This window comes from Penicillium roqueforti (assembly GCF_015533775.1).
Source record: "Penicillium roqueforti strain LCP96 04111 chromosome Unknown scaffold_16, whole genome shotgun sequence".
In the NCBI taxonomy this organism is placed as follows: Eukaryota; Fungi; Ascomycota; class Eurotiomycetes; order Eurotiales; family Aspergillaceae; genus Penicillium; species Penicillium roqueforti.
This window is the reverse complement of record NW_024067580.1, coordinates 1-23,707: the sequence shown is the minus strand read 5'-3', so window position 1 is coordinate 23,707 and position 23,707 is coordinate 1. Positions and strand designations below refer to the sequence as shown.

At 49.1% G+C, this 23,707-nt stretch overlaps 5 protein-coding genes across 5 annotated transcripts; 3 read left to right on the top strand and 2 right to left on the bottom strand.

Annotated features, from left to right (window-relative positions):
• Positions 1-4,862: 4,862 nt before the first annotated feature.
• On the top strand, positions 4,863-7,022 carry LCP9604111_6119 (DUF2457 domain-containing protein; the record flags this gene model as incomplete). Its single annotated transcript, XM_039074005.1, has 1 exon — positions 4,863-7,022. One exon carries the CDS (start codon positions 4,863-4,865, stop codon positions 7,020-7,022), a length of 2,160 nt encoding a protein of 719 aa, XP_038927645.1.
• An 855-nt stretch (positions 7,023-7,877) lies between these two features.
• sar1 (Arf family GTPase SAR1) lies at positions 7,878-9,107 on the top strand (the record flags this gene model as incomplete). Its single annotated transcript, XM_039074004.1, has 5 exons — positions 7,878-7,896; positions 8,148-8,251; positions 8,445-8,550; positions 8,671-8,970; positions 9,067-9,107. The coding sequence occupies 5 exons, from the start codon at positions 7,878-7,880 to the stop codon at positions 9,105-9,107; spliced, it is 570 nt and encodes a 189-aa protein (XP_038927644.1).
• A 1,329-nt stretch (positions 9,108-10,436) lies between these two features.
• Positions 10,437-11,667, bottom strand: glcA (type 1 serine/threonine-protein phosphatase catalytic subunit GLC7; the record flags this gene model as incomplete). Its single annotated transcript, XM_039074003.1, has 4 exons — positions 10,437-10,532; positions 10,607-10,906; positions 11,020-11,421; positions 11,491-11,667. The coding sequence occupies 4 exons, from the start codon at positions 11,665-11,667 to the stop codon at positions 10,437-10,439; spliced, it is 975 nt and encodes a 324-aa protein (XP_038927643.1).
• A 1,824-nt stretch (positions 11,668-13,491) lies between these two features.
• LCP9604111_6116 (leucine-rich repeat domain-containing protein) lies at positions 13,492-17,287 on the bottom strand (the record flags this gene model as incomplete). The annotated part of the gene is made up of 5 exons (XM_039074002.1): positions 13,492-15,861; positions 15,960-16,045; positions 16,116-16,142; positions 16,239-16,285; positions 17,280-17,287. 5 exons carry the CDS (start codon positions 17,285-17,287, stop codon positions 13,492-13,494), a joined length of 2,538 nt encoding a protein of 845 aa, XP_038927642.1.
• Positions 17,288-20,391: 3,104 nt separating this feature from the next.
• Positions 20,392-22,591, top strand: LCP9604111_6115 (patatin-like phospholipase domain-containing protein; the record flags this gene model as incomplete). The annotated part of the gene is made up of 2 exons (XM_039074001.1): positions 20,392-21,831; positions 21,881-22,591. 2 exons carry the CDS (start codon positions 20,392-20,394, stop codon positions 22,589-22,591), a joined length of 2,151 nt encoding a protein of 716 aa, XP_038927641.1.
• Positions 22,592-23,707: the final 1,116 nt, after the last annotated feature.

Genomic DNA, 23,707 nt, shown 5'->3' with positions numbered 1-23,707 from the left:
CGAGGGAATCCTATCACGGAGCAGATGGTTATCCAAGGGGTTTCAATGCCAAGATCTCTTCAAGAAAGGGGGTGCATCATGTATTGAAATAGAATCATTCAACCTGAACCCCCTTTATGGAGACTCGGCATAATTATCTTCCCTCTCCTCCCTTGCTCTTTCTACCCCGTATTGTCGCCCCGGAAATACCCATTGTTCTTCAGCACGGCTCCATACCACAGCTCACGTCGTACCGGGCGCATTCTGAAGATCCAATGCCTAGATCTTGGCAGATTGCTTCACCACGCGCCGTCGCCAAGCATTCCTCCGGTGCGGCCTAGAGCGACTGACCATCTCCTTGCACTGTACACTGCTGGGTGGATCAGTGATCTGCCCGTTCCACCTGTCTTGCCGAGCATGACTTTGTGAACCCTCAGGTCTATCTTGGCGGGGAGGTCATGAGGTTGATGTTCAGGCTGTGACGTTCGGGGGAGATCTGCTCAATGGAACGGTGTTCGCGGTATGAGGCACGGGGTGGACTTGGCATTGGCATTGGCCATCCGAGTCCGACTCGGCAGTTGATTCTTTGATGTGGCGAAGATCTGGGGTATTGAGACATCCTGCACAGACCAACGATTAGTTTATTAGTGGTGTATGGCTCTTTGCGCGAGTGAAACATGTCGGGCAATATCTTTGTCCTCGGGAAAAATGCCCATCTGCCAAGATCGCAGTGACATTCCGGTATGGTAGAACGAAAGGCGAATAGCCTATTGGGATAGTGATTGAAGTCAATTGGAAGAACATGGATATGTCTGAGACAGGATTCACAGGAATATCCAAAGTCAATTCGCAGAACGCCAACAGGGCTTTAGTACGCAACTGCATCTGGCGCAGTGCAGTAGTTCAAAAGGTGGAGGAATATGAAAATGCCTCATACACAGCTGTATTCCGTACTAACCAAATGCTCGGATTAATTCCAACCCATTTACCCGTCCCGCCTATCGCGCATGCATTGCAGCTTGCAGCTATCCAATCTCTTTACTTCTCAACAACTCCACTTCCCCGGTTGTGTTCCCGGTCAACCCATTCTGGTATTCTATTATGATACACTTGCGCTTCACTTTGGGGTTCTAAGAGGAGGATACGTTCTAAGCGTCAAATAAAGATCCCGCTCGTGCCATCCTTTGTCCGGAGTCCGTATCCCCACCTGCACAGTTCACACCTTATTGCGCTGGGCACACGTACTATTCCTTCGTTTACTTACACCCAAGACTTGGGGTAAGTAATAAAGAGCGTGTCAGATTGCGACTCGTCAATTGAATGGCCGCCACGATAATTTTGCCCGGAGAAATTGCCACTGCGATCCCATCGTGCCACGAACACAGCGCTACTACTAGTAGCCATTGACATCAAACCATATTCTCATCGTATAGAACATCCCGTCCCACAAATATTCCCCTACTCCACTTGGGAGAACGTCTCCGAGGGATCGGGAGAGAGGGGTCTTTCTTGGTCCATTCCACAATATCCGCAATGCCGCTCAGGATTAGATCTCATTTTAATTTCCCATTCCCGTTTTTGCGGGAACCCAAGTCCAAGTCCAAGGACTGATGGGGGTGGCCAAGAAATTTTATATTCCCGTCTGCGATATTGCCGTCAGTGCGGGAACTTTTGTCCTGTAAACGGAGGAGGTAGGAAGCGGCTTGTATCCTTGGATAATTTCGAATACGATGTATATTTTCGAAACGGTGTTTTGCGCCCCGGCTGCCTTCTCCGTATTGGGAAGAAGAGGGAAAAATACTAAAAATACAGTGAATCGTTCTTTGAGGAAGATCGCTCGGCTGTACATAGACAATCGTCCTTGTGTCCTTGTCCTGTGTACGTAAAAAAAAGTACACTAGCAGGAAGAAGGAGTAAAGAATAAAAACCTAATATAGGGAAAACTGCTAGATGAACTCAATAGCTTCGAACCAGGCCAATCCCTGTCGCAAAGCCGTTGCCTTGCTAACAAGCTTCTTCCATAATTCGATTCCAAACTCAACTCATTTCCCACGGTCACCCGGCTCGAGGATATGCAATGCAGTGAGCTTGGATTGCATTTACAGGGGTATGCCTGTTCGAACAGATGGACTGTGGGGGGATCTCCTCCCATTCGAGAAGCTTGTCGCGATCTAAACAGAGGTTCATAACCCTACAGGTTGAATGGGGGGTTGTGGCTGCAGTATGCATACCTCCGGGAACCAGTGTGAATGTCAGCATCGGTGATCTTTTTGGTGACTGGTGGAGTTTGCAAGATTTTCTTCTCTTTCGGCGGGAGTTTTTTTATTGTCCGAGTTATGCGATATACTTTGGAGACTGGTTTGCGATTGCGGTTTGCGCAGGGAAGATCTTGCCCGGTCAGCCGATCTAGGGCAGATCTTGATCGCGGCTGACCGCTGTTCTTTGTTAATGTAAGAGTCTTCGTAAGCCTTTACAACATAATGCAGGTTGCTCGTGCATGTCTGTCATCGGGCATGGAGAGGGATTTTCCTTTCTGGTCTCGGTGATTTGTGTGGAGATGGATGACGATAAACAAAGCTGCCGAAAACAACATTGTACTCCGCGAGATGTATTGTAGATCGATTGTATGCCCAACTAGATGATCCTAATCGCTTTGCCTCGGAATGACGAAGTCGAACGAGGCCGTGCTGGCGAAGGGCTGAGTGGACATCCCTAGAAAATAGGACTGCCTTGGGACTTGCCACTGGAATGAGAGCCAATGGGAATAATCAATTCTATCTACAAATTACTGGATGTACAGCATGTATACCAAGACTGATCTACCGGGAGGAAGCAGAGCCAAGAGTTTCTTTTGAGGTACAGTTAGGAGTCCAGTGGATACGACTCTGTGTGTACTAGTAGTATCCATATGTACTCCGTATACGGAGTACATATGGATACCTATGTGCACAACCTGTAAGGTATATACGGAGTAGTATGTTGTATATTGTACGATATGCAACATCCAATTTCCCAAGCCTCCTCTATCCGCGAAGCTCCGGAGTTAGGTCATCGGAGGATTGAAGTGGTGTGAGGCTACAAGGAAGGAATGAGGATGGAGGAAGAGTAAATGACTAATATTCCATGTCACCCGCGGATGCTACGTCAGATGAAGGAGTCATCCGCATTAAGAAATCAACATGAAGCATTCAGATATATGACTCGAGAACTCAGCGAAACCCGCCAAGAGCATGTAGACAAGCGTGTGCAGCGCGTTTATACTTTCAGCTATCATTTCCTTATTACGAGTTTCGGTCGAGTAAGAGAATTCAACCTGTTAGCTCTAGGGCAAATGCGGCCAAGGTTGACGGCTTAGCGTTCAGGCACAATCTGCGAGTGGATGGAAATATTTCTTTTTCATACCGGGTTGCACTATGAGAATGGCCTCTGTAAGTGGAAGATGACCATACGCATACGCAATGGAAAAATTACCGAGGGTCTCCGATGTACAACATAGCACTACAATATACGGTGAAGATATCAAGGCGATTTTTTTCTTCTTCAGTACTCGGTACCAGGATTTGATTGTGTTGGCAAGTGGATTCGGACGGCCACGGCAAGTAATAATCTTAGAGGTCGCAGCTTGGGGAGTTTCCAAGGAAGAGCCTGAAACGGGTTTAGTCTCAGCACAAAATCCCTCATAGCCAGCGCTGAACAGACAATGGTCATCGTGGTCCACTTGAATCAATTGACCTCGATCTTGAAGGTGAAACCGTTGATGTATTTATTTGTAGATATATATGAAATCGAGATAAAGAAATAGAAATAGAAATAGACATAGAAATAGAAATAGAAACGAAATAAAATAAGAATCCGAAATAAAGACACGGAATATCTATAGAAATACAATCCATGGTACGGTACAAGTAGCGCAGGAACCAATGTCTAGTCGCAGGACACATTTCCAGCTTTTCTTAGTCAGAAAGTGCTACGGCCCCTGGAGTCTCCAGCCCTACTCCGGACATTCTAACCAAGGCAATTTGGGAAAATGGGGGGTCACTGGGGGGGTCAATGGGGGGAAAGAGAAGAAAAAGAAAAGAATAAATCCCAAACCGGCTAGACCAAGCCAAAATTACACAAAAACCGCGGAAATTGAAAATTTGAAAAAATAAAAAACGTGGGAAAAGAAAGAAATAAAATTTCAAAAGGGAAACGCCGCTAGTCCCAAAGCGGCCGTGCCGGGTTGCCGTATCGTCACTCCCACACTCTCTCTTCCCCCCCAGGACATCGGAGAGACCCCTGCACCTTTTCTATGCGAGATCTTCTTATTCTGTTTTTATTGTCGACCTTTCCCCGAACTTCCCCTTCTTTTTTATTCCTCTTTACTCTTTATAATCTCCACTCCATTCCATTTCTTGCCATTCTCGACATTCCTGACTTTGCTTTTTCTTCTTGATCGAGATCCCTCCGAAAGCACGGACCTTCAAATCCTGGAGGTATTCGAGAATCAGATCTAGTCTCCCTCAGCATTGAGTTGGCCATTCTTAGGGACAATTATCGATCTTGGCGAATACCCTCCTTCGTCTCGAAACCCCCTAGTCATGCGGTTTATATCATGACACTAGTCCTCGCTCGGGACATCTTGTTCTGCCCTCAAGGTCGATCGATTTAACATTGATCGATTATTATCAAGGACAGCATTTGTTGCATGAAAGACCTCAGTATATCTTTCAAGCAACATCCTCACCTCGCCTTCAACTCGATCCTACGCCACTCGCCTCACCCACATCCTCCTTGCTCTACCTGAGAACTATACCGTGAACACTTTTTCTTTTTGACCTTCCGAAACCATGGCACAGTCTCGCGACAGAGAAAGAACCTTCTCTTTTCACAACCTATTGAAGATGCTCATCTCGCCCAACTCGTCCAGCAAGCCGGTCCACGGCGAGGCCGACTTGGCCGAGGACGTCGACGAACCCCCTGAACACGTTATGCACGCTACTTCGATGAACTCCGATCAGATCGTGCTTTCTCGGCCAACGAACCGCAAAGAATCACTGCTCACGCGCGCATTGAAGAGCAGCCCGGAGATGTCCCCAACCGATCCTCGCACCTCCCACTACGACTCCTACATGTACCGATCCTATCACAGCAACCTCAGTGGCGTCTCAACAGCCGAGTTGACCAGCGACGGCGACCTCACGAGTCCATCTTTCTCTAACACTCCCAGCCCACCTTTACCACAGATGATGAAAAATGCTGCTTTGATTGGAAAGAAGAATTTGACTCCCAAAGTGAACGTCGTTGATGCCAGTGAAACTTCCGTCGAGGCCAACCTTGGCCGCAAACGATGCATTAGCTTCGCTTGTGGTCGTAAGACTGATGAGAAGAATGAGCTGGGATCTCCCGTCTCACCCTCTGGGTCACAAGAACTCCCACCCAAAGCCCAAGCACCGAACGAGCTTCCCACGGAAGACGTCTCGATTCAAGTCCTCAAGCGCAGAACTACACTTACTTTCGCGTGCCCTGGACGGGAGACTGTTTCCCAGAGAGAGCGATCCCCGGCGCGCAAGCCCTCCCTCCGGCCGCGATACCGCGGTTCCCCTGCACCTCTTGCTCGCAGAGCCTCTCCCAAATTAAAAGAAACCCCCAAAGAGCTTTCTAAGGAGGCTGTCTCTGCGTCTACAGAGCGCAAGGGTATCCCCACCAGTGGACTGGGCAAGTTCGAGGAATCCGAAGCCACCCGGTTCCACGAGTTTGCTAGCTCTACGGAGGAAGATGATGAATGGGTGAACAGGGAGGCCGACTATACACAAAAGATCACTTTGGACGACTGCATGAAGAAAGAAATGGCCATCCGACGGCTCGGCGAACAGGCGGAAGAAGAGGCTTTGGATGAAGAAGAGGATATGGAAGACCTTCCGGACGACGACGAGACTGTGCACGACTTCTCTTCAGACGACGGCAATGAATCGGACAACGAGGCTGGCTTCGCGGAGTCGGACGAGAGCGACGATGATGGCTCGGATATCGAGTTTTGGGGATCATCACACCGTGTCCCAAAACCAACCAGTTCACCCATCGATGCTCGTCCCTCAACCATGGAACGCCGGGCCTCCAACACATCTTTCGACTCCATGACGGACGATCACTTGAACTGGCTTCCAGCCCCTGTACAAAGGATCGGTGGCCGTCGCACTTCGAAGGGCTCCAAGAACATTAGGATTCGTCCGAGGACCCCGAACCTTCCTGATAGTACCGACTTTGTCTGTGGAACTCTCGATGAGGATCGTCCCCTCGAACTTGCCTACAAATCTTGCCTCGAAGAACGGCGCCGTCTCAAACAAATTATCATCCCGCAGGATATCGACCCCAGCTTCCCCACAAGCGATCCGGAAGACAATGAAGACCTCGAACCCGAGGAAGAGCTCTCCAGCTTATCCTCCAAAGGAGACCGCGAGGAAATTACCCGAGGACGGCCAGAGGGCGAGGCCCGCAAGCAATCACCCCTCCGCTCTCCCAGACGTCTGATGTCCCCGCCACCCCCTCGCGCTGGCCGCATCTCTCCGAAGCGTCTCAAGTCCCCGGCCCCACCTATGAGAGCGAAGTCGCCCACCCCAGCTACATGGGAACTCACCGAGGATATGCCCATCGTTGAGTCTGCCGGAGGTGTCAACATCAGCCACCTGGTCCAGCGCCGGCCTCTCGTCCGTACCAAGTCACTTCCCCGTGTCCCCAACCCTTTCTTCGCCGGTCTAGACAAAGATCACCGATGGCAAGGTATTCCACCATTCTCTGAGTCCCCAGAGCATGAACACTCACGTACCCGTGAGCTACACACTCGTGGCCCAATCGACATTGTCGAAGGGCTCGAGAAGAAGCGCCAGAAACGCAAAGAAAAGTTCTGGCGTCAACACTGCCGCAAAGCTGCCAAAGAGCAGATGGGCAAACGGCCTATTCCAGGCCATGGAGCCGAACGGATGAAGGAGCTTGGCCTCGAAGTTGCTGAGAGGTGCAGAGCTTACGGCGTCGCTCAAGACGCCCAGCTCGTCCTATCCGTTTAGGTGTCCCTACCCATAGAACTTGTATGAAAAGTTTCACACCTCCGTTTTTTTTTTTTTTTTTTTTGACCTGTACATACCTACTTTTTTCGGGACCTTCTGGTTTCGAGGGTCTTTTTTGTGTTATCCTGCTCGGTTAGCGATCCGTGCCTTTCGCTTTCTTACACATATTCGCCGACTTCGTGTTATCCACATGAATGGCTTCTTTACCCTTACCCCTTTCCCCCTTTTCTTCAATAATTCCTACACGGAGGTGGTTCTTTCTTTACATTTTCTGTCGGAAGTCTATCTATATTCTTTTCCCTCTTCTCCCTTACTGCGTTCCTTGGGACTTGCTGGAGGTCGCTTCCTTTGTTGTCTTGCATGGCTGCGGTGCATATACCCCTATCTGGCTTTTCTGCATTGTGAATAAAGAGATCCATCAGTTTGATGGGAGTGAATATGAAATATATTTTAGATGAACCTTCTTCTCTCCTAAGGTGGATGATAACAGTAATACTACCAACAAGATCGAGTAGTGGCGGGTCTTCGCCACGGCGAAGGTTCAGAGAGAAGTACGCAATTATGATCAATATCCCCAAACAAATCACAGAGAATTTACAAACCCATCCGTATATACCCAAATCAGCCCGAATCCCTGAAGTCGTAGCCTATCGCTGTCACCGCCGCGCGAGGATTCCGTCTTCCTGCCTAAGGCACCAATCCAATCCCCGAAAACAACATCAAACCTGTCTTCTTTGCTTCTATCTCTTCCACCCCGTCCATCCACATCCCCCCAATCAGCTTGTTACTGATCTTAATCTGTGATCCCCGCTCGTCACCCTCTTTCCCAATAATTTCTGACTCCGGCCCTTCACCATGTGGATCGTTAACTGGTGTAAGTACCCTCCCGATACCACTCCCGATCACCTGCAGTCACCGACGTCCGGGGCCGATCTCGAACACAGGGGAAGAGTGAACGAGATACCTCCCCGGACAGTACAGTTGCACTGGAGCTAAGCATGTCTTCATTCCAACTCTGATGTCGAGTCATGCGACGGCTGTGCCGCGGTACCGGCTGCTTGTGATCGAGGCGTGCGTCTTTAGGTGCAAGGTGCAATTTGCTGATTTCGCTTCTTTCCCCTATAGTTTACGATATCTTGGCCTCGCTGGGTCTCCTCAATAAGCACGCCAAGCTTCTGTTCCTCGGTCTGGATAATGCCGGAAAAACGACGCTGCTGCACATGTTGAAGGTGAGTTGAGCGTTGGTGTTGAGTTTGGGAAGAGAAGATCTAGTCCTTTGGTGTTCAATTCCGCTGGCTACAAGTCCCGAGTCTGGTGGCGCTGGATTTCTGTACAGATCAGGGAGCTTGGATATAGCACGGGAGAGATGATATAAGAACTGGACGTTGTGTGGGGCTCGTTTGCTGACAGGACATTCAACAGAACGACCGTGTCGCCGTCCTGCAACCTACCGCACACCCAACCTCAGAGGAGTTGGCTATCGGTAACAACCGCTTCACGACTTTCGATCTCGGTGGTCACCAGCAGGGTGAGTAATGCTCTTGATGGGGAATTCTGATGTTGCGCAAGCATACTGCTAAGCAACACGAAACCCCCCACAATGAATCATGGGACTGAACATAACTAACGGACCTACCTTTCCCCTCAGCTCGCCGTCTCTGGAAGGACTACTTCCCCGAAGTGAGCGGAATCGTCTTCCTGGTTGACGCCAAGGATTACGAGCGCTTCCCCGAATCCAAGGCTGAGCTCGACGCTCTTCTCGCCATGGAGGAGCTCTCCAAGGTTCCCTTCCTCGTTCTTGGAAACAAGATCGATCACCCCGATGCTGTCAGCGAGGATGAGCTGCGCCACCAGCTCGGTCTCTACCAGACCACTGGTAAGGGCAAGGTCCCTCTCGAGGGTATCCGCCCTATCGAGGTGTTCATGTGCAGTGTTGTTATGCGACAGGGTGAGTTTCGTCCAGTCCCAACAGTGAAAACTGGAGCCGTACTGGCTAAGCAGACATTGAAACAATCATAACTAACCTTTATCTTTTCCCCGACAGGATACGGCGAGGGAATCAGATGGTTGTCCCAATACGTTTAAACAGAGTTCCTCCCTGTTCTCCTGACAACTGATCATCTTCCTCAATCTGTCAACCTCAAATCCATATCATTCCACTCGGCCAAGTGTCCAAGTGAAAGAAATGGCTTTGGCTTCTTCCGACATTCCTCTACACCCGAACACCCCATATCTAGCTATGCTACACACCCCCCTCCCACAAACCCAATCCAACGTTTTACCCCGGACGTACTTGTACGTCTTGAATGTGTCACTCGACTACGCTGTACCTGATCTTGTCACGTTTGTTCAATTCTTGCTCCTTTTGTTCTCCGCTTTTGCTCGAGCTAGCTAGCTGGTTTTTCCTAGTTACTATAGTCTAAAGACTTGAATTTAGTTGTTCTTTCTTGGTACAAACATAGGAGTGTGCACTGAATCCTGATACTGATAGTGATAGTGATGTTGATTGCTATTATTGCTATTGCTAGCTCTCTACATAGAATACTTCAGGTATGTATGGTCACATACTACATGTACGAAGTATTTACATATTCCAATTCCTTGATTGGAGTATGAATGTATTAGTTAGAGTATCAATGCCAGGACAGATTTAACTATCCGAAAATGATAGATATCATAGCCTAATAACCTCAATTGTAATCGTTGCAGCCCGTATAACATACAATCTAGACCTCCGAAGAAACCATTCCAAGGTCGAGCTAGATTCACAAAACACCGCTAGTAACAGACACCCATTCCAAATCCGGTATACGATGCATCAGCAGAGAAAGGTACTACTAGCGCCTCGTACGTGTCGGACTAGAAGACGGGTCGAAAGACGAATAGGATTCGATAAGAAAACAACAACACATGCGGTCAAGGAACAGGACAATAAAAAGTAAGAAAAAGAGAAAGAAAAGAGAAAAGATAACCAGTTTCCCTTCCCCATTCCCAGGATGCCGAAAGGAAAAACATTCCAGTCCAGATGGTTAGAAACAGAGACAGAGAAGTCGAGAAACAACGAAGAAATAAGCATTTGAACTCCGCTCCGGAAGTACAGAGGGTCGCACGGGCCAGGAAATGATGGGGTGACTGTTGTGTTTTTATCGCATGTCGCACTGGGAGAGAGAGAGCCCGGGGGGTCTGGAGGGTTGAGAATGTGACTGATATTATCGTTGCGGGAGTTGAAGAGGAATATCGGGCTGCCCTGGGTGCGGATGAGGGTTTCCTCGGTCGTTCATCGTTTTCGTGGATCCGGGGGTGGGACTCGCGGGGGGTGTAGGGAGGATGTCATGAGGGCGCTGTTAAAGAGATTTGTGAAAGGCTTATCTCCGCCCGAACCTGCTGCAGATGGGGAAGCTCGTATTGATTCTTTTATTTCTTCTTTTGCTTTCGCGGAGGAGTGACGGGACCGCCGGCGCTCATGCCACCGTAAACGTACTTTTGCTTTTTCTCGGCTGGTTTCAGAATCTATCGGAAGGAAAAAAAGAGCAGGTTAGGAACTAATTAGAAACAATCTCGGGGATAAAAATTGAATAACTCACCTGGAAAGAGCAGAGCAGACTCTCATCCACGCTCATCATTGCACCGGCATTATCGAATTCACCACAGTAGTTGGGCGCGCTGAATAGTGTAACCAGCTGGCGCTTGGAGAAGAATTCGTACCCATCCTCAACAACTTGGTGTGCACGGCAGATCAGATCCATATCGTGTTTTTGAAGGAAGCGCGAGACGACATCGGGGCCGAATGTGAATGAGACACCTCGGTCGTTTTCGCTCCAGCCGGTGATATCCTTATCGGGGTCGGACCACAGGAGATCGCACAGGAGACCGCAGTCGGGAATCTATTTCAGTCAGCGATGTTGGGCTTCAGCCAAACGAACCCAGCGCCACACTGCCACTTTTATTTTCGCTGCCAATAGAACCACCTACACCAGAGGGGAGGGGAGAAACTTACATCCGTGGGGCGCATGACACGGCGAATTTGCTCCATCGAGTTGAGGTCGGGACTCAAACCACCGTGCATGGTAAAGATCTTCTCGTCAATGATGGCGGCAATGGGGAGGCAGTTGAAGCAGTCGGTGAAAGTCTTCCAGAGCTTGATGTTGTATCGGCGCTTGCACTCATCGTAGAAACCGTAGATACGGTTGATCGAGGCACACTCGTGGTTTCCACGCAAAATGAAGAAGTTCTCGGGGTACTTAATCTTGTATGCAAGAAGGAGGCAGATGGTCTCGAGGGACTGCTTGCCACGGTCGACGTAGTCGCCGAGGAAGAGGTAATTAGCCTCCGGAGGGAAACCACCGTATTCGAAGAGACGCAGTAGGTCATAGTATTGGCCGTGGATATCACCGCAAATCTAGCGAGACACGCATGTTAGACGGAGGCTGATTCCGAGGAACGATTCGGACACAAAAAGACAGCTTACCTTGATGGGCGCTTCTAGTTCGAGAAGAATAGGCTGGGAGATGAAGATCTCGCGAGCTTTGGTGCAGAGGAAACGGATCTCTGACTCGAGCAGCTGAACCTGCTTTCCAGGGCGGCTACCCCTCACCTCCAGGAGCCGGTCGATAATCGAGTCCAGATCCACTTCCTGATCGGCCATGGTGAATAATGTCTAACGAAAACACGAAAGAAAGAAGAAAAAATGGGTGGAAGAAAAAGAGAAGCGAATGGTGGAAGAGAGACTTCCGGAGCGATCGGGTGAGAATAACAGAGATTTGATGACGCGGCGGCTATGTCCTGTTACTATTGGAAAAACAAGTTAATAAAGCGTCGCAGATTGAGATGAAGTCTAGTCTGTATTCCAAGTCCCAAGGTGAAGCGAAATTGACGAGCGCGCTCGAAAATTTTCGCTGGATTTTCTCCCCCTTTGGCGGTCGGAGGTGTTGGGAGAAGCAGCAGCGGAGGGAAATGGAATAGATGCCTACCAAACAGAAGATTGCAAGACCAAACAGATCTAGAGAAGGGCCCCAACGGCCACGGCAAAAAGAAGAAAAAAAACCAGTTCTGGCGGAGATGCCAGACGGGTGTGGACGGTGGTGCCTATCCGAGTTGTTGTGTACGCGCACAATAGAGGGAGAAGAGAATGAGCTCCTAGACGCCTCACAAGATAAACGAGGCTGAGCGAAAGAGCACTGAGCTCTTATCGATTTGACTTGGGATGAAAGAAGTCGGAGGGTGGATGAGTCGAGATGGATCGAGATGAACCGAGATGAGTATGGGGTTCCGAGGGAAGGCAAATTTCAATCAAGGGAGAAAATTTTCTCGGGTGTATAATAGTCAGACCAGTTTGACTCTTTCAAAGCAACGTGAACGTGAACGTGAACGTGATCGAGATGAGGTTGAATGTTGAAGAGAAGAGAATCTTTTCTACGAAGAAAGCGGGAAGTTCCTATTTTGTGTTTGCGCGTGTTTGATCTTCAAGGGGAGAGAGAGGGGGGTGATATTGTTATATATAGAGCGCTTATAAAGGAACTCCCCCCCCCCTTCTACTTTCATTCGACCATTCGATTATTCTATTAATTCTATTATATCTTTTCCGTGTTACAAGAAGCGCTTTGACGATGCAAAAAATTTGCATAGAGGGGGAGGGTGGATTCTAGGTCTCGACTCATAACGCCCTCGACGCCAAACGGGGTCTAAGCACGAAAGAATAGGCTGATCTAACTAAAATAGTCCAATTATATAGTTTGGATAGCGCATCTAGACTGAGAGCTAATGCCTTTTGTGTGTCGATTGGATCCTCTACTCTATAGAATGGATATCTACATGCTTAGTAGAAAAGTAGACCTCCAAAATAATTGGCGTTTTTTTCTCAAATGAGCTGTGAGCTCTGAGCTCCAAGCTCTAGTCTCATACAATGCTACTCCAGAAGTCATGCAGCTTCACACAGAAGGAATTGAAAACAAGGGAAAAACCAAGAAGTAACAAGAGGGGAATACAAGTCAAAGATCCTTCCAACGCCAACATGCCCGAAATTCAGAGTCATACAGTACAACGCTAGAATCGAAAAAAAGATGTCTTTCACTGTGCCTTCCGTGGATCGAGATGACCCCCAAAAACAAGGGCCATCGCAGGATGCGTTTTGGGAAAAGGGAATAGAGACATGAAACAGTGAAAAGGAAAGCAAAGACGGCCGTAAATAGTTCATACATCCAACCCACCATGTCTCATAAGTCGTCCAACGCCGAAAACAATGCATAGAATGATCAGCTGCTGATGCTGAAAATATGTTGTTCAAATGAGTCCCGGGGGACCGTACGAGGGAAGTTGTGTCCTCGTAAATAAGAGGAAAAGAGATGAAAAAAAACCTGCTGAAGCAGGTAAACGTCGCATCCACGACGAAGAGACTCCGGGGGTCATGAAACGGAAACGTGAGAGGCAAACGGAGTCCCGGCAAAAGAGGACTGTAAAAAAAAAGCGTATCTTATCCGCTAAGCGCATTTCCGCTCAATATCCCTTGGGTATTCGAGCGGGTGAGTGAAGGTGGGGAAATGTGAGGGGAATGGTCCAGGCCCGCCCCAGAGCTGTGAGCGAAGTCCTTACGGGAATTATCCCAGTCATTCTCGCCAAGAACAGTTAACCATTTATGGCCCACATCCTGACGTAGAACTTCCAGCTGCTGACGGCAAAACTCTTCATCCATTGTCCTGTCCTTACCCTGCAAAGCCTGTAGAAGAGGAGGACTCGGCGAATGCATGGGCTTTCCGGGGCTTCGGATGCTTGATGACCCGGATTGCGTAGCGCTGTCCAGCCTCCATGACTGATCAACAGGGACAACGGTCGGACGGTCAACTGGCGGTTGAATTTGCTGAACCGGAAGAGCCGGGAGAGCCAGGCTTCCGGAATTGCCCAGACCATCGGTGGTAAACGGGTTGTCTGTTGAGATATCGACTATCCTACGTCGCTGGAGCTTCTTGCGACGGTTGGTTCCCCCGTCACTTTCCTTCAGCTGTGTGCCATTAATGTGCAAATCTCGCTCGTCTTCTTGGGGCTTAAAGATTGCAAGATCGTGGGGCACTTTCGAGATAGTAGACTTCTGTACGACCGTTGATTCATCCGCCGGGCTGGAGCGTACAATCGGTGCAGCTTGAGGCTCTGCAACTCGCTCCACCAGTTGCTTCCTCTCGGTGTATCCCGGACCTCTACCGTCAATTATGATGTCCTCGGAATAACCAGGCGTGCGGCGGAAGAGGTTCATGATCACAACTCGATATCCGGAGTGAGTCTTGACAAACGGATTGCCAGATACCCAGATCTCGCGTATTTCAGGAAGACTGGTTAGTCGTGCAATTTCAGTCGGGTCCGTGAGGTTATTGTCGCGGAGATCTAATCTTTCCAAAGAAAGCAACCTCTCAATGCCTGCGAGCGAACGAAGGCGATTTCCGCGGAGGGTGAGAACGGTGATGGCGGGAAGAGGATTTCGGGTGAGTGAGTGAAGAGACTCGATCATGCAATGCGACAAGTTGAGGGCTCTCAACGCCACCAGCGATGCCACACCGTCGGGAATCTCCGCCAAGAGGTTGGAGGACAGATCAAGCGAATTGAGACTGTTGGCTACAGGGGCAAGACTGGCAGCAGACACGGATGTCAGGGAATTTTCCGGAAGGCCCAGGTGTCGTAGGAATCGCCATTTTGAAGGCGGGAGGATGTCTGTGAGAAGGTTTGTAGAGCTTCCATTTCGATGGCTGTTAGAGGTCTCGCTTGATTCAGAGCTTGCAGAGCCCGTGCGGCGAATTTGCCGAGACTGGCCTCGACGGTGGCTGTGCTTTGTCGTAGGCCGAGTTGGAGAGACGCTCCCGGCCCTGGGGCGAATTTTGGTGCCTTCCGAGCCAGCTCTGAGCATCGGGGCAGATCTGGGACTAGTGCTAGTTCCGAATGCTGTGTCCGCGATAGGAGATCCAGGGGCTGACATGGAATTGGCCTGGTCGGGAGTGTGAAACGGCTGACTGCTGGAACTGGCCCATCCTAGTGAAGGCGACTGTTGGGACTTAGCAGACCGACGGCGGCGTTTGTCAATGTCGTCCAACACAATTCTCGTTAAAAGATCAGCCGGATCATCCAGGTGACCTCTCTTGATAGTCAAAGTGCGTAGTTGCTCAGACAATCTGTCCCAGCCATAGAAAGAACGGTAGTCTAAATCAATAATCTCTAAAGCGCTCAAATTCTTGAAGGAATGCAGCGGCACAGCCGTATCAAAAGGAAATTCTTCATATCCAGAGATAAGAGGAGCACGGTGGTCAGGGGCAAGACGAAGACACGGGATCTTGGTAAAGGCAGAGTATAAATACTTCAAGTCCATTTCCAAAGCGGCCTTGGCCCTGTCCGACTTCGTCGGGGTATCCTTGGATCCGATGCGGAAAGATGACCACAGGTCCGTCATACCAGACATCACACTGCGGACACTGGACACCGAATGGATGGAGGCCCGATCGCCCCGAGACTGTTGGGGCTTGTTCAGGAATGAAACATAGGATTGCGAAACCCCGGTGTGAATGTTTTCCAGCCTGATGTTCATAGGACCAACGGCAATGGTCAATTCTTCAAAACGGGAGAGAAGGTAGAAAAGGTGGTGGGGAGTCAATGTGAGTTTGGCGGTTTTGGCGTTCTGCGACATGAATTTCAATGCTGCGGATGAAAAGGCCGCAGCCAGTGTTGACGAAGTCGAGGCGAAAGAGCTACCAGGGGTCAAAGGTACACTGGGCGATTGGGGAATGACATTTTTTGTGGGCTGGCGACGGAGCTGTAGTGCATTGGCGAGGGCCTTCTCGTGTGTGCGAACGTAGCTAGCGACATTCTATAGCAACCATGCGCGTCAGCTGTCTATCGGACCAAGCACTCAGACGATCTCTGGTCATCGCAATGATCAGGCGACAGCTGCATAGGAACACAAACCTTGATGAAAAGTTGTCCATCCCCGGTGTTGATTTTCTCCATGGCGTCAACGGGGGCGGGGGGTATGGTGATGGACCGGGAGAACTCTGAAGATAGATGGCTCAACAAAGGTTGCTAGATGTAGTCGACATCTTGCTTGTGCGACCCAAGTGAGACCCAAAAAAAAAGCGAGCAATCGAGGCTCTGAATGCGAAGGTTAGCAACGGTGTGCTGAGATTGACCAGTCTCATTGGGGATTTCGGGGACGCCGGGAGGCAGGTGAGGGAGGAGGAATGATACCTGGGAGAAATGAATATGGAGTGTCAAAGAACGACTCGATCTCCTCTCTGAGACCTCGAAAAGTGAGATAGAGATTGGAGAGGAATGACAAAAGGTGAAGAGGGAAAAGGTGGTGGCACGGGGTAACCAATTATTTAGCTAAAATAATACGCCTTATCCTGATAACACAATACACAAGCATATACGCCCGTAATACACGTTTACAACCTTGGAAACATTGATTTCCACTTTCTTTTATCAGCTGAGAGCATATTCTCCTGATAGTCGTCTGATATACTTCCGAGAGATTTCGGTTTCTACTTTGGATCTTTTATTATCTTATGCTTTTATGAATGCAATTGTCCGATTCTGCCTCGTCTTCCCTACATGTGTCCTCTTCCCCCAAATTTGACCTATCCAAGTAATCTATAAGACACAGACTACGGAGTGGTCCATACTCCGTACTTAGTCTAATAATACCGTATAACCATCACTAATATGAATAAGTCTCTGCCACTAATGCAGCTACTATACCCGGGTGGGAAGTGGCAAGCCTATGGGGACTGCGCCTAGGAATTTAGTTCGCCGACTTCTCTCCCGCGTCTATCGAAACGATTGGAGTCAACGATTACCCTGTTAAGCCCCCATATTACCCTATAAGCAGCAGCCGAAATTTTTTTCTCAATAGTGAGCAAATATTAGTCCGTGATGGTTCGATTCCTCTTACATGATTGAGTCTACGGAGTACATTATGAGCCGATCGTGGAGCAAGGAAACTCAGACCATATGCTATCGGTGGGTCCTGTACGGAGCACAGAGGGGCCTCTCTTTGATCGACGTAAAAAAAAATTTAACGTCTTCCCATTCATGCAGTTGAAACCCACCCCTCCTAGGAACTGTTGAAAGTTGTCATGAGTCCCATCTCGGTGGCGGCGTGTTGATCAATCTCCGACGCAGCCACACGCAGGCAACCTGAGTCCACGATGCAGACCGGGTGGGAATGCCGAGAACTGGCCTAGTTGCCCTGTGCTTCTGTTGGCCCGCTTTTCTACTTTTTTTTACCGGCTCATCTACTCCATATGGAGTATCATCTATTTTTTTGGGCCATTCTGACTCTTCAGCGCAAACCCCGAGAGTACGAGAGTACGAGAGGACGACTCATAGGCTGTGCCCTTACCGAATATGTAGTTGGTCACCTGTAGGTGCTGAAGGGGGTGCATGCGATCGAATCAGGGTTGAGAAGGAAGCAAATGATCGCACGAGGCACACGATTGGCGGGGGCGCACATGCATGGGAGGATAACTGCATGCTCGCAGGATGCCTTTTCTCCTTAAAGGGGAAATAGTGGATGTAGCCATTTAGTGAATGCGGCGAGAATGAGCATCAACAGAGGACCTGGTTGGTGCTATACCTTGGTGATTTTCCCGTCAAAGGACGAATCAGCGACATTCAACCCTAGAATTCGCAATTACGCTATCTGCAATCGTCCGAGTCCGTCAGCTCGCACTGACATCTGACATTCCTCTCGATGAGTGGAGACGCTGGGAATCGGAAATATAAAATGGCTTGGTTTACTTTAAATATATACTCCAGATGACATCAACTGCAACATATACCGTACGAGTCATTAGTGTTACCGAGATGTAGATATGGTTTCATCTGACCCATGGTTTGACTCGACTCCGTCCCGATATCAGCCACACCGCTTCTATAGAAAACGGATAAGGGCGTCAACCCACGGTTCGATGTTACCCCTTCATCTCTCTATGTATTTTATCTCTATGAGGGGGGTGTTGACCGTTGACCCCTAGAATAGTTGTGGTTGACATCAGTTTATATTGCTAATGTTTCATATTTGAGCATCAAGAACAAAATGCGTCTTCAAAGACTTTGGACACAGTAATTGCCATGGCTGATTTTATTTTTTAATCCCTGCGACAGATCCTAGAGCGCGGGGTATAATTGTAGTTAGATCAAAATATTCAGAGCTAGTTAACTTAACATTCCAGGGCATTTATGTAAATGCGCCGCAAACGCTCGGTTCAACTTCAGATCCCAGCCTTGCTGCATACGACACTGCACTTTTCATGCGAGGAGTCTACAGCATCCCTGCCATTATCCAAGTGTGTGCTATGAAGCGCATATGTACTTTGTATGTGCGGCATAATATGGACAACCCCCTGTTATTTCCAGAAGTATGTCTTGAAACAAAATAAGACACTAGTCTTTTCAAACCCCATAAACGTTTGAACACATTGAACTGATACCTTTTACATAACCAAGAGGGGGCACATGACGTCGGATCGATCTACATTGCCCCTCTGTGTGTACCCAATATTGTATGTATATATTCAGTATGTTGACTCCGTACCGTAGACATCATCATCATAACAACAAACGCTACCTACTGTAAGTTGGCCTCGAGTATTTCGGGCGTTGCCCGGCCTCGGAGATCCGAGGGACAGTTTTCCCCACCCTTGGACGATCCCCGCCAAGTGTGCAGTGCGATATGCTGTTCATTGGCTTGACACGGCTCGGGTCATTGGCATACGCATCATTCCCTTGCCAAGACCCGAATGTGGCTCACTGAGCTTGGTCTCTTCTGCGGTTGCCGCTCATTTTCGGAAAGGAGTTACTGGGGTTAAATTTGTAAGCGGGGAAAAGCTTTCTCACCGGCTCCTACAACGCCACAACACTTCGCGAGGGAAGATCCATGATCTGCATAGGGCCAAATGGGGAATGATGGGTTCGAGTTTAGATTGAAGATACCAAAAAATGCCAAGGCTCTCAAGAGAACAGGGTAACCCTGACATGAGTCCGTACTCCAACTCGGCGCGCCCGGCACGTTCAGGGATACCACAAAAGGTTAAAGCAACACAATAAACTGAGCGGTTACCGCGCAACACGGGACAATAAATATTCTTCCCGTTGTGTATCATTACAAGACAAGCTGAAGGCTACACATCAAGAATGATGCTTAGAACTCGCTAGTATAAGCGAGTGTACGGTGTAGAATCGCAAAGTAGCAATAAGTACCCATGACTCGCAACATATTGCATTTTACCATTTGCATTCACGAATTTAGCAGGTTGTGATCAGCATGGAAGACGAACATGGCCAAGAGGGAAAATTGTCCGGAATAACCGCCCCTAAACGAATCTAATTATGGACAGCTGCAGCCTATGACGACGCTAAGGATATTTAGTTGCTGCAAAACATCCTCGATATATAAGGGGTCATTTTTACATCAGGTGACCGAAATGACGCTTCCCTGTATAATATAAAAAGGTGGCTAACATTCCGATCTACTACTCGGTACCTGATGTCCGATACCGCGAGCACAAAGCACTTCCTAGTACTTTCTTTATGCATATGGCTACAGTAATGTTCACCCCCGCTGATAGCCCATGATGCTTTCCTAGACCTCCAATTCGGCTGCGACAAACAAACTCTTCCGAGACGCCTACCAATCACGGGCCGGCAATATAATTCTAGATATTCGCGCCGCCCACCATGTAGCGGTGAGCTGTAGTATAATCCTTTGAGTGGGAACAAAAGAAATCTCGCATTTGGTCTCGGGAGGCGAGCACGACGACCCCGCTAATTGCGCATTGGACCATTGAATAAGAGATCGCATGGAGGGATGTCGATTTCTTGCTGGTGAGGTACATGGAGGGGTACATTCCGACAATTTTTTTCAATGACATCGCACGGGCGGCGGCATTGTCGTCCTGAAATGCCGCAGCATGTCAAGGTGGGATGATGCCTGCCATAGTTTCTCAAAGTTAATTCACTCTCGATACAAAGAATGTCGAGCGAGGTTGTAAATTGCGTGACTGTGACAAAGTTAATATTGAAGAGATTGCTTCTAGTGGATCTACATAATTCCCTCATTTCTGCAAGAGCAACAGAGTTCTGAATTCGAAGCAATTGCTCTTTAGCTACCGGATGGTTCTTGTAGTTGTGTTTTTTCTTTCTTATCTGGCGGGGCAGGATCCGGATGACTCAGCAAATAGAAAACCAGACTAGCTATTTCCGGAAACACACTAGCCGCAATGTGGAGGTAAACTACACGTGACGCCAACGTCATGATCGTACAACGTAGCTTCCCCAGCTTTCCAGGTACCTTTGTAACCCTCAAAATCTTCGTTGGTGTATTCAGAATGTGTTGAACATGACCACTAAGAAGAAACCTGCTGTGTACGACCCTTACGATCCGGCCTGTCTCCCTGACTACGACCGCGACTTCATTCAGCCAGATGAACTCGACCGATTCGAGAAGGCGCTGAATGCCCCAGAAGCCTCCCCATTGACAGCCATCAACGACTGGCGCCCAATCAATCAACGAGTCCGCAAGAATCGTGGCCGCCGCAAAACACCAAAGCGAAGCAAGGATGAAACGAGGGAAGGCGTGCTATATTCTGTTTTGAAATGGCCCTTCCTGTTCATTGTATTCGCGTGGCTCATAGTACTGAGCTTTGGCTATGCTCTGGTGCGTGTCTACATAGTATTGTATGAACAGTGGGTGACATGGCGGGGGAAAAGGCAAAGGCTGCGTCAGGAACTATCTGCACAGAAAAACTATCCGGACTGGCTGAAAGCGGCTCAAGCATTGGACGTCCATCTCGGAACCGAAAAGTGGAAAAAGACAGACGAATACGCTTATTACGACCATCTCACTGTCAACAAGGTGGTATCGCAGCTGAAGCAGCTGAGGAAGAAGGTGGAATGGGAAATGGAGAATGGTCGGGTCGGCTCTAGCGAGGTACCTGCTATTGAAGATCTTCAAGCACTTTTAGAGGCTTGCGTCAAGAACAACTTTTCCGGTGTGGAAAATCCTCGAATATATAGCGAGACATACTCGGGAACAAAGGAGCTGGTTCAGGAATACATCGACGAGGTGCACGCATGCATACAGATCATTTTGGACAACAAACAGATTGACAAGGATGCCAAGTATGAGCTTTTCAAACACCTCGATACAAACTTTGGACGCACCGCTCTTTGTCTTTCGGGTGGTGCTACATTCGCTTACTACCACTTCGGGGTGGTAAGAGCGCTGCTGGATAATGATGTCCTCCCAGAAATCATAACTGGCACATCAGGCGGAGCACTTGTGGCGGGACTAGTCGCAACTCGGACAGATGATGAGCTAAAGCAGCTGCTTGTTCCAGCTTTAGCACATCGGATTCGCGCATGCCATGAAGGACTGGCAACTTGGATCCGTCGCTGGTGGCGAACTGGTGCTCGGTTCGATACTATGGACTGGGCTCGACAATGCGCCTGGTTCTGCAGGGGTTCAACGACCTTTCGTGAAGCTTACGAGCGGACCGGGCGTATTTTGAATGTCACCTGCGTGCCCTCAGATCCTCACTCACCGACTATCCTAGCCAATTATCTGACATGCCCCGACTGTGTCATATGGAGTGCCGTGCTTGCTTCGGCGGCTGTTCCGGGAATTTTAAACCCTGTTGTATTAATGACTAAAAAGCGTGATGGCACTCTCGCGCCTTATTCGTTTGGTCACAAATGGAAGGATGGTAGCCTACGGACTGATATACCTATCAAAGCGTTGAACCTGCATTTCAACGTCAACTTTACGATTGTATCCCAGGTGAGATTCCTTTCCTACGTTTAAACCTTTGCCACTAACACTACCCTAGGTCAATCCCCACATCAACCTCTTCTTCTTTAGTTCTAGAGGGACAGTAGGGCGACCAGTCACACACCGCAGGGGCCGTGGCTGGCGCGGGGGCTTCCTCGGCACCGCAATCGAGCAGTACATCAAATTAGACCTCAACAAATGGCTTCGAGTTCTTCGGCATTTAGAGCTCCTCCCACGACCTTTGGGCCAGGATTGGAGCGAGATCTGGTTGCAAAAGTTCAGTGGCACTGTAACTATCTGGCCAAAAACGATCCCCTCCGATTTCATCCACATTCTTTCCGATCCCACTCCTGAAAGGCTCGCCCGCATGATACATGTCGGCCAGCAGAGTACTTTCTCCAAAATCCAATTTATCCAAAACCGGCTCAAGGTCGAGAATGCGATCATGAAAGGACTCCAAGAATCTAGAACGGGTGGACGTGCGCTCTCCCCGATCCTGTCCCGTCGAATCCGCAATCGGGAAAATGAACATGCAGACTCTATGGTGGAGCGTTTAGATGAAAATCTCCCCGAGCGCGATGGATCTAGCTACAAGAACGAGTCGCGTTTTGGTGACTTGTCAGATAGCATGTCTCAATCAACCGGCTCATCACGTCCTCATACCCCCAGTTCCCGGCGGGGAAGCGTGATCGAGGAACTACGACGCCAGTCTGCAGTTTTCTTTGACGATCCAGACTACTATCGGGACGAGGATGCCGTGGTCATCTGAGAGAAAAAGACAGGCGGCCCGAGCGGCTCTATCAAAGTTTATGGCTCAAACTAGGTTATTTCTGCTTCGGGGCACCTGCAGCCCTATCTTTCGTCATAATACTACTTCCCGCTACTTTGGATATCCAACATCCAGTAATGACAGGCGGCTTTTGACGGTATTGGTGGGCACTTTCGGATAATACACCCGTTGCCCTTGGATTGTGTGTTTACTTTTTTGTTTCCCGCTTACCCCCCTTCATCGGCATAGCAAGGTGTCTTATGTCTTATTGATATGCATCTGATCGTTTTTGGCCTCGTATATAGTTTTGCCTCTGCTGCGCTTGATCATGTGCTTTGTTTTTCTTTCTTTTTCTTATCAAACGGGGCTATGTTGTGTACATAGACAGCTTCAAGTGTAATACTAAAGTTGGGGGAGATATATTCCAATCAAAGTGCCTCAAGGACACCTGCCAAATATTGATAAAGCGGAGACCACCATTTGCTGAAATTCGGCTTGGCCGAGCGGGGGGAGTATAAAAGTGAGGTAGCTCCCGAGGGGTACTTGAGATCGAGGCATTCAGGCATCAGATGGGTGCATGCGACCCTGAGCGCTATGCTCCTTCTAGAAACGTGCCTTTGCTGGCAGTGCCCCCAAATGGCATCCGTACCGAGCCCCAACTGGCGCTTTGGGCGGCAGTGGTGGGACAAGCCAAGAAACCGAGTAATTCGAGTAGGAATAAGAATGACCTACAATAGTAGTGCTTCTGTAGTTTCGAAGACCAAAGCGCATCATGACAGCCAAAATGGGTTACTAGCGCTAATCGACATTGGGATTGGGCTTTGATGAAAGGCGTTAGTTATGGCTCCCTGATTACTGTAATGTCCCTTCAAGCCACTGCCCCTTAACTCATTGGGTGACACTGACATTAGACACTAATATTAGGAAGTAGAAATTACCGAGATTGGATGAAGAGACAAATTCACAGGGCAAGGTTTGCAAGAAAGTGTTTCTCTAATTACACTTGGTGGTGGTCGTGGGGGGGGGGGGGGGGGGGGGGGGGGGGGGGGGGGGGGGGGGGGGGGGGGGGGGGGGGGGGGGGGGGGGGGGGGCGGGGGGGGGGGGGGGGGGGGGGGG